The 11431-nt window shown below is 28.2% G+C and overlaps 1 protein-coding gene across 2 annotated transcripts in view; it reads right to left on the bottom strand.

Annotated features, from left to right (window-relative positions):
- Positions 1-606: 606 nt before the first annotated feature.
- The window catches only part of LOC132731355 (caspase-2-like), a 29931-nt gene continuing 19106 nt past the window's right edge, over positions 607-11431 (bottom strand). For both annotated transcript variants that reach the window (XM_060717531.1, XM_060717530.1), the window contains exons 7-9: positions 10330-10554; positions 3872-3972; positions 607-2980 (exon numbers count right to left, since the gene is read on the bottom strand). In XM_060717531.1, the coding sequence (XP_060573514.1) occupies positions 2885-2980; positions 3872-3972; positions 10330-10554 (422 nt within the window). In that variant the 3' untranslated portion in view covers positions 607-2884. The remainder of the gene's footprint in view (positions 2981-3871; positions 3973-10329; positions 10555-11431) is intronic.

Here is an 11431-nt window from a genome sequence, read left to right as displayed (position 1 = left end):
TAGTAAATACATAATAAATGCGAAGTCTAATATGAATTGGAAGTAAACATACATTTGTAATAGTCTTCACTTTTAGATTTTTCTGATTTTCATTATTTTTAGAATTGTTTAGCCGTCTTAGACCTTATAGGGTAGCTGAAATGTTAACGTAAATGTTAAACATTGTGTACTGTAACACAATATTTCAAACTTCATGAAGACTTTTCCTACTCTGTAGCATTTGATGTTTTAACTTAACGACATATACACCGACTTTCAAACCTTAATAATTTTAATTTCTAAAATATTGTCAAAACCAAACCATTAATTCTAAATATTGTTTTCTTTTAACTTCGCATGTTGTAAGAATATGATAACAGTAACATTTTAAGCGAAACAAAATAAGGATCACGTCTTTTGAGTTATATGCCTCTGAATTGGACTTTTTTGCTTAATTCAAGGGCAGATAATTCACAATGAAAGTAAACAATACCTTATTTTTATAATAGGTGATACAACTTTTTTTCACTTGAAATATTTATGTTATTCTAATAACATGCCAAGTTTAAAGATATTTTGGATAAATTATTTCTTTAAACTTGTCATAGATAAACCAACACAAACAAGTTAAATGATGATGAGGGTTTAATACAGATTTTATAATTCATTAATAGTTGTACATCAATAAATATCACAGATTATAACAAAACAATTATCTGGTTAATAAAAACCTTAACTTCCTGGAGCAGATTATTCAAGCCTTTACCACCAATATATATAGGGCCAGGCCAACCTGAAAACATGTGAAGTGTGACCAGGCTCTATAATGTTGGTAGCTCATTCTATTCTATTCAAATCTCTTCAACTTTGAAATGGAATGTTCCCAATTCAAAGCTTATTATAATATGAAAATGAAGTCAATATTAGGTAGAAGAATATAAAAATTAAAAATATACAAATCAATACATAGAGGTTGGGTACCAGAGAAATGGTAAAAAACATTTATGGACAGGGTTTGCTGACAATTTAGGCTGTTTATCTACAGGTAATATAAGTAAGTACACCTGAAAGTCTTTGAAGGATTTATGTAAAACACTTATGAACATTTTATAAATATTTTTGCAATTGTCAGGTTTTTGTTAAATGGGATCTTTCTTTATTTGTTATTATTTAAAAACTCATATAATACAGGTGTGTGTTTTAAAAATTCTTTAGTTCATATATTTATTTATATTGCTATTATAACTTATATTTACATATGTACATGTATTTATAAAATAAAACAAACAAACCTTTCACAATTATAGCAAACAATGATAAGAAATGAAATCAGAAAACAACAGAAGATTTATTATACATTACAGTGTGTACATCTTTACTGAAACTCTCAATAAATAAACATAAAGTAAATGGTTGCTACTCATATAATGACAGTCATGTCTGTGTGTTATTTTTCACTACATTATTACATTCACTAATTGCTAACATTATTTCATTCATTATTTTCTACCCTACCTTCATTCACTACATTTCTACAATTTACAAAAAAAAAATCACCATTTTTTACAATATTGCCTTCTCTACATTCTTTATAATATTACATTCACTACTTACAATATAATATTTGGTACTGTCTTATCAAACTACATTCACCAATTGCTTTCATTATTACATTTACTGCTTTCTTACAATATTACATTCACCACTTTGTTACATTATTAGGTTTACTTCTTTCAAAATTACATTAATTACTTTCTTAACAATATACATGTAACATTCACCACTTCTCACAGAAAAACTTTCATAGATAACTACATTTACTACACCCAAAAATGCATTTACTATTTTCTTAGCTTATTACATTTATTACATCCAAAATTACATTTACTTCTTCCTTGGTTTATTACATTTACTACATCCAAAATAACATTTACTACTTTCTTCTTCTTTTTTTAAACAAAATAATACTTACTACTTTCTTATTTGTTTTGAACTTTCTACAATAAGAATTTACTATTTTACCTTTCTAAAATTATCCATCACACTAAATGAGTATAAAACTTTAAAAGAAGTAATGTAAAGGTATAAAAAAATCAATATAGCCTGGTTATTTTACTAGAAGGGGTCACAAATATTGATGGTTCCCTAAGAAGCTCTGAGGTATAACATAGCAAGACATTGGTACTGGTACCAGTCTGTGAGCAATCTTGTAACCTGGCATCAGTCCTCCTGTTTTATAACTATAATGATAACTTACTTTATGATACTATAGTTTTTACCACTTTCTCATTTTTCTTACATTATAACATTTGTCACTTTCTCATTTTATTACATTATAACATTTGCCACTTTCTCATTTTTCTTACATTATAACATTTGCCACTTTCTTATTTTTCTTACATTATAACTTCTGCCACTTTTCTTACATTATAACATTTAATTGTTACATTCTTACATTATAACATTTGCCACTTTTCTTACATTATAACATTTAATTGTTACATTCTTACATTATAACATTTGCCACTTTTCTTAAATTTTAACATTTTTTACATTCTTACATTATAACATATGCCACTTTTCTTATATTATAACATTTATTACATTCTTACAAGAGTTACATGACAACAACTATACTACACGTTGTCATGACAACAATATTCACCTTCATTCTATACCCTGGATGCAATCATAATTTATGTCACATGTCTTCAGATATGTCAAACATCAAGACAATGTTCCTTGTGAAAATATTCAGTCAATCAACCATACAAAAGGTTCCATACTTTTGCCACATACTAAGCAGTTAAAAGAAACACAACTGACTGAAGTCTCGTGAAGATTTGGAATTTCCAATCAGAATGCGCCAGAAATTACCAGAAGCGCCCCCTAGTGACCCATCAGGTCAAACAGGCAACATGTACAGCTTCTTAGACAACGAGTGCTTGAACTCACATAACTTCACAACATTGCCAGATTGATCACACTTTAAATTATTTATCTGAAATAAACATATATTACACAAATTAGAAGAAAAAAAGGGAAACAACTTTCAACAGTTTCTTTTTGTTTTTCCTTTACAATTCTCTCCCTTTGTATTTTACTTGCAAATACAATATCAATGTCGTTTGTATAGTTCTGAATACTACTTTTGATTTTAATGTCATTCATTTTTATCAAAAATATTTTTTTATTCATTTTATCTAAACACTTATTTACTTTCAGGCAATATCATACACTAGTGTGACTGACTCATTAATGTGAATATATTACATGCACATACATGTGAACTCTCCCACTTTTAGCTGAAGACTCCCACTTTCTGCAGCCATTTTTTCAAAGATTTTTCTTAAAATAATGGGTATTTTCACAAATTAAAGAAATCTCCCTATTTTTGATGTCTGAACTTCCTTCTTTGTTTATTGCAAATTCTAAAATCTCCCTCTTTTTGAAGAAAAATCTCCCACATGATCATCAAAAAAAGATCACATGTATGCATGCAAACTATGAAAATATCTTAAAGGCCCATTATGCCTAAGAAATGCTATCATTTTTATTTCTCAAAAACTTTTTATTTGTCTATATATTTTTCAGTTCCCTTTGCATATACTTCAAAAAAAATGCTGGCAATTGGTATAATTATAGTGAATTATATAGAAAATGATAATAAGAAACAAAGAAACAAAAATAAACAGACACCATAAGATAATAATACATACAATTAATTCATATAGTCATTGTAATGAAATCTGAGCATTTTAAAACATTATTTAACAAAAGTTTGCCATTTCTAAAGAAATAAAAAACAAGGATTTCTGAGGCATAATGTGCCTTTAATTATGACATGTTGAAGATGTTTACTTTTATCTATACTAGAAGTAAATATACAAACCCCTCTGAGCAGTGAGATAAAGTGGTAAGACTTGGAAAAGTTGCTGATAACATATGACAACGCTAACATAAACAGAGACGTGTACTGTTGATGATTTGTGTCTGTAATAGTAAACAAAAACATGTATTTAATTTATCTTTCATCAATTTGTACTTTTTAACATATACAAACAAGGGAAAAACTGTTTCTTTTTTGTTAACAAGAATAACTTCAGATCAGTAATGAACTTTCAAGTATATCTTAAGTGTTAAACACTTCCATGTATGCTTGATCTTACATTAAAGAACACCCTCACCCGCCTTAAAAAAAGAAGATGTCTGATACAATGCTTGATGACAAATATCTAACCTCTTGGTATTGTTATTTCACACAAGAAACTTAATTAAATGAGTTTTACCATGTAAGTCTATGTATACTAAGCCCTTTAGAATTTAAGTTTCAAAGGAGAAGATTTAAATATATTTTCCCATACAAGTCAGTTTAAAGGAAGTGACCCCCTGAAGCTTATTGATGCCAAGGGCAGGGCAAATTTTGACCACAGAGGCACCATTTGTGTAACTTTTTGTAGATTCTACATGCCAAACATCTAATCTGGGCACTGTTCTTTCAGAGAAGACACTTTTACTTAAATAAGTCTATGTAAACTAAATTACCCCCAGGGCAGGGTCATTTTTGATCTGAGGGGCATGACTTATATAACTTTTGTAGATGCCCATTAGGCAATGCTATATGTGAAATATCTAAGCACTAGCCATTGTAGTTACACAAAAGAAGACTTAAATATATTTTCCTATCTTAAATGTATTTTCCTATCTAAGTTTATATGACTACCTGACCCAAGGGGAGGGGTCAATTTTGAGCCTGAGGGCATGATTTATTAAACTTTTGTAGAGGTTCACAAGGTGATGCTACATTGTACATGCAAAATATCTTAACTCTAAACATTTTATATTCTGAGGAAAAGCTTTAAAATTTTAAAGTCATTACTTCTAGGGCCATATTTGGCCCAAAGGCAGACTTATATAAATGATAGGCAAAGCCACATTCCAAATATCTATGCTCTTGACATCATAGTTTCAAAAAAGAAGACTAAAATAGTTTTTTATACAAGTCTAGAACTACAACTAAATGATCCCCCACCCCCACCCAAGACTGGGCCAATTTTGATCTAGGAGGTATGTTTAATATCACTTTTGTAGAGGAATACAAGGTGATGGTATATGGCAATTTTCTAAGCTCCTGACACTTAAGTTTCTAAGAAGAAGACTTTATAAGATATCTTTACTGCGTAAGTGTATATTAGAAGAAGACTTTTTAAGATATCTTTACTGCGTAAGTCTATATTAGAAGAAGACTTTTTAAGATATCTTTACTGCGTAAGTCTATATTAGAAGAAGACTTTTTTAAGATATCTTTACTGCGTAAGCGTATATTAGAAGAAGACTTTTTTTAAGATATCTTTACTGCGTAAGTCTATATTAGAAGAAGACTTTTTAAGATATCTTAACTGTGTAAGTGTATATTAGAAGAAGACTTTTTAAGATATCTTTACTGTGTAAGTGTATATTAGAAGAAGACTTTTTAAGATATCTTTACTGTGTAAGTCTATATTAGAAGAAGACTTTTTAAGATATCTTTACTGCATAAGTCTATATTAGAAGAAGACTTTTTTAAGATATCTTTACTGCATAAGTCTATATTAGAAGAAGACTTTTTTAAGATATCTTTACTGCACAAGTCTATATTAGAAGAAGACTTTTTTAAGATATCTTTACTGTGTAAGTGTATATTAGAAGAAGACTTTTAAGATATCTTTACTGCGTAAATCTATATTAGAAGAAGACTTTTTAAGATATCTTTACTGCATAAGTCTATATTAGAATAAGACTTTTTTAAGACATCTTTACTGCATAAGTCTATATTAGAAGAAGACTTTTTTCAGATATCTTTACTGTGTAAGTGTATATTAGAGAAGACTTTTTAAGATATCTTTACTGCATAAGTCTATATTAGAAGAAGACTTTTTAAGATATCTTTACTGCATAAATCTATATTAGAAGAAGACTTTTTAAGATATCTTTACTGTGTAAGTGTATATTAGAAGAAGACTTTTTAAGATATCTTTACTGCATAAGTCTATATTAGAAGAAGACTTTATAAGATATCTTTACTGCATAAGTCTATATTAGAAGAAGACTTTTTAAGATATCTTTACTGCATAAGTCTATATTAGAAGAAGACTTTTTAAGATATCTTTACTGTGTAAGCGTATATTAGAAGAAGACTTTTTTAAGATATCTTTACTGTGTAAGCGTATATTAGAAGAAGACTTTTTAAGATATCTTTACTGCATAAGTCTATATTAGAAGAAGACTTTTTTAAGATATCTTTACTGCATAAGTCTATATTAGAAGAAGACTTTTTTAAGATATCTTTACTGCGTAAGTCTATATTAGAAGAAGACTTTTTTAAGATATCTTTACTGTGTAAGCGTAGATTAGAATAAGACTTTTTTAAGATATCTTTACTGTGTAAGCGTATATTAGAATAAGACTTTTTTAAGATATCTTTACTGCGTAAGTCTATCTTAGAAGAAGACTTTTTTAAGATATCTTTACTGTGTAAGTGTATATTAGAAGAAGACTTTTTTAAGATATCTTTACTGTGTAAGCGTATATCAGAATAAGACTTTTTTAAGATATCTTTACTGCGTAAGTCTATATTAGAAGAAGACTTTTTTAAGATATCTTTACTGCATAAGTCTATATTAGAATAAGACTTTTTTAAGATATCTTTACTGCGTAAGCGTATATTAGAAGAAGACTTTTTTAAGATATCTTTACTGTTTAAGTGTATATTAGAAGAAGACTTTTTTAAGATATCTTTACTGCATAAGTCTATATTAGAAGAAGACTTTTTTAAGATATCTTTACTGCGTAAGCGTATATTAGAATAAGACTTTTTTAAGATATCTTTACTGCGTAAGTGTATATTAGAAGAAGACTTTTTTAAGATATCTTTACTGCATAAGTCTATATTAGAAGAAGACTTTTTAAGATATCTTTACTGTGTAAGTGTATATTAGAAGAAGACTTTTTTAAGATATCTTTACTGTGTAAGCGTATATTAGAATAAGACTTTTTTAAGATATCTTTACTGTGTAAGTGTATATTAGAAGAAGACTTTTTAAAATATCTTTACTGCGTAAGTGTATATTAGAAGAAGACTTTTTAAGATATCTTTACTGTGTAAGTGTATATTAGAAGAAGACTTTTTTAAGATATCTTTACTGTGTAAGCGTATATTAGAAGAAGACTTTTTTAAGATATCTTTACTGCGTAAGTCTATCTTAGAAGAAGACTTTTTTAAGATATCTTTACTGTGTAAGTGTATATTAGAAGAAGACTTTTTTAAGATATCTTTACTGTGTAAGCGTATATTAGAATAAGACTTTTTTAAGATATCTTTACTGCGTAAGTCTATATTAGAAGAAGACTTTTTTAAGATATCTTTACTGCATAAGTCTATATTAGAATAAGACTTTTTTAAGATATCTTTACTGCGTAAGCGTATATTAGAAGAAGACTTTTTTAAGATATCTTTACTGTGTAAGTGTATATTAGAAGAAGACTTTTTTAAGATATCTTTACTGCATAAGTCTATATTAGAAGAAGACTTTTTTAAGATATCTTTACTGCGTAAGCGTATATTAGAATAAGACTTTTTTAAGATATCTTTACTGCGTAAGTCTATATTAGAAGAAGACTTTTTTAAGATATCTTTACTGCATAAGTCTATATTAGAAGAAGACTTTTTAAGATATCTTTACTGTGTAAGTGTATATTAGAAGAAGACTTTTTTAAGATATCTTTACTGTGTAAGCGTATATTAGAATAAAACTTACTGTGTAAGTGTATATTAGAAGAAGACTTTTTAAGATATCTTTACTGTGTAAGTGTATATTAGAAGAAGACTTTTTAAGATATCTTTACTGTGTAAGTGTATATTAGAAGAAGACTTTTTAAGATATCTTTACTGTGTAAGTCTATATTAGAAGAAGACTTTTTAAGATATCTTTACTGCATAAGTCTATATTAGAAGAAGACTTTTTTAAGATATCTTTACTGCACAAGTCTATATTAGAAGAAGACTTTTTTAAGATATCTTTACTGTGTAAGTGTATATTAGAAGAAGACTTTTTAAGATATCTTTACTGCGTAAATCTATATTAGAAGAAGACTTTTTAAGATATCTTTACTGCATAAGTCTATATTAGAATAAGACTTTTTTAAGACATCTTTACTGCATAAGTCTATATTAGAAGAAGACTTTTTTAAGATATCTTTACTGTGTAAGTGTATATTAGAGAAAACTTTTTAAGATATCTTTACTGCATAAGTCTATATTAGAAGAAGACTTTTTAAGATATCTTTACTGCATAAATCTATATTAGAAGAAGACTTTTTTAAGATATCTTTACTGTGTAAGTGTATATTAGAAGAAGACTTTTTAAGATATCTTTACTGCATAAGTCTATATTAGAAGAAGACTTTATAAGATATCTTTACTGCATAAGTCTATATTAGAAGAAGACTTTTTAAGATATCTTTACTGCATAAGTCTATATTAGAAGAAGACTTTTTAAGATATCTTTACTGTGTAAGCGTATATTAGAATAAGACTTTTTTAAGATATCTTTACTGTGTAAGCGTATATTAGAAGAAGACTTTTTAAGATATCTTTACTGCATAAGTCTATATTAGAAGAAGACTTTTTTAAGATATCTTTACTGCATAAATCTATATTAGAAGAAGACTTTTTTAAGATATCTTTACTGCGTAAGTCTATATTAGAAGAAGACTTTTTTAAGATATCTTTACTGTGTAAGCGTATATTAGAATAAGACTTTTTTAAGATATCTTTACTGTGTAAGCGTATATTAGAATAAGACTTTTTTAAGATATCTTTACTGCGTAAGTCTATCTTAGAAGAAGACTTTTTTAAGATATCTTTACTGTGTAAGTGTATATTAGAAGAAGACTTTTTTAAGATATCTTTACTGTGTAAGCGTATATTAGAATAAGACTTTTTTAAGATATCTTTACTGCGTAAGTCTATATTAGAAGAAGACTTTTTTAAGATATCTTTACTGCATAAGTCTATATTAGAATAAGACTTTTTAAGATATCTTTACTGCGTAAGCGTATATTAGAATAAGACTTTTTTAAGATATCTTTACTGTGTAAGTGTATATTAGAAGAAGACTTTTTTAAGATATCTTTACTGCATAAGTCTATATTAGAAGAAGACTTTTTTAAGATATCTTTACTGCGTAAGCGTATATTAGAATAAGACTTTTTTAAGATATCTTTACTGCGTAAGTCTATATTAGAAGAAGACTTTTTTAAGATATCTTTACTGCGTAAGTCTATATTAGAAGAAGACTTTTTAAGATATCTTTACTGCGTAAGTCTATATTAGAAGAAGACTTTTTTAAGATATCTTTACTGTGTAAGCGTATATTAGAATAAGACTTTTTTAAGATATCTTTACTGTGTAAGTGTATATTAGAAGAAGACTTTTTTAAGATATCTTTACTGTGTAAGCGTATATTAGAATAAGACTTTTTAAGATATCTTTACTGTGTAAGCGTATATTAGAATAAGACTTTTTTAAGATATCTTTACTGCGTAAGTGTATATTAGAAGAAGACTTTTTTAAGATATCTTTACTGCATAAGTCTATATTAGAAGAAGACTTTTTAAGATATCTTTACTGCTTAAGTCTATATAAATACTGTAAATCACTTTATATTTGCATGATTTTTATTTTGCAAAAAAAACCACTTTTGAATTATTTTGTGGCTTCATAAATTCACGATAGCAGAATCAAAATAAATTTGTGACATTTTGTTTATTAATATTACAGGTTGGGATGCCTCAAGTATTAATTTCCATACTGTGCTGAACTTATTCACAGTAATTCATCTTTAATGTTGTGTCATTAAGTGACCATTTTTGATATCATATACCAACATAATTGATTAATTATGAAAGGTATTTTTAATCCTTTATCATATCTGGTTATTGTTTGTTAATACAGAATTTGATAAAACGTTAAATGTTTGTAAAAAAAGGTGTTATAAACTTGTTTATAATATTTGAACAACAGTGCGTAATTTGTCCGTAGATCACTGTTTTATTGTTCATTTATTTTTATCTTAACAATATGTGTTTACATTCATCTGTTAAGTGCGTAATTTGTTGAAAATGTTTTAATTTGTTGATAATGTTGGAAAAATAATGTGAGGTTTTTTTGTGTTTTTGCATATAATAGCGAAAATTAAAACATCGCAAATAATAATGGATTTACAGTAATATGACCCTTTGAATGAGAAAATTTTGACCCCAGGCTCATTTATCATATAACTTCTGTAGAGGTCCACTTCACTTTTGTACCTGCAGTTGTTGCCATAGCAACCAATATGTCACTTGTATCTTCAAGAGCTAAAGGATCTGAGAAAGAATTCTCTGAACTGCTGCTGTGTAAACTACCCCTCGTATCAGAAACGGTTTTCCCTGTGGCTGCTGCTGTACCAAGATTTAAACTTTCCATTCCAGCTATGATAGCCTGACTGGAACTATCTACCTTGCATGTAGCTCCCTCTAGATGGTCATCAACATCTTAAAATATAAAAACAAAACTTATTATTGCAAACAAGCAAATGCCCCAAAAGCTGGGTGCAGTAAAGAAATCATAACCTTTGACTTACAACAAAGCCATGGTAAATATAAAATGAGTGTTACAAGTGTAAAGGAACATAAACACACTCTTAGTTAACTAAATTATTTTAAAAAAAAAACATCTATGAATGAACGACAAACATTTGACCAGACACAACCACCAATGTACTATTTTGACATCCAAGTACAACCTTTACCTTTCTAGCTGTCAACCTGGTGTTTTGTATGTGACAAGTATCCTTATTGTAACACAAAAGTAAGTTGCTCTGGTATTTCAAACTCTTTGAATGACAGAATTGATGACCTGATCTTGTCACATATATTTATAGATAATGATTCAAAATCAGTCCATGAATAACAAGCAAAGTAAGCATAAAACATGAACAAATATTCACTACATACAAGTGTGTCCTTGACCTTTCACCTAGAGACCTAATCACACAAATATCCTCTTAATGTGCATTTATGCAAAGTTGTTTGAACCAAGTTTGAAGAAAATCCTTCCAGGGGTAAAGGATTTATAGAAATGAAAGTGTCTGACATTTGACTTTCAAGGGTGACTTTGACCCCAAGTCAGCACAGCTGCAGCATAGGTTGCTGAACATCTGGGTCAGTTGAGGAAAATCCTCTTCAAGAAATATAGGATTTAAAACACAAAATTGTCTGACATTTGACCATCAAGTATGACTTTACCTTGAGCTGACACAGTGGTGGCATTGGATCAACACATCCCCTTGTTAAGGTAAACATTTGAGTTCAGATTGAGGGAAATCCTTTCAGGGGTAAAGGCTTTACAAAGTGGACACAAAATTGTCCA

This window comes from Ruditapes philippinarum, unplaced genomic scaffold, assembly GCF_026571515.1.
Source record: "Ruditapes philippinarum isolate M1 unplaced genomic scaffold, ASM2657151v2 ctg54_1_1_1_1, whole genome shotgun sequence".
In the NCBI taxonomy this organism is placed as follows: Eukaryota; Metazoa; Mollusca; class Bivalvia; order Venerida; family Veneridae; genus Ruditapes; species Ruditapes philippinarum.
This window is presented reverse-complemented; position numbering and strand designations above follow the sequence as displayed.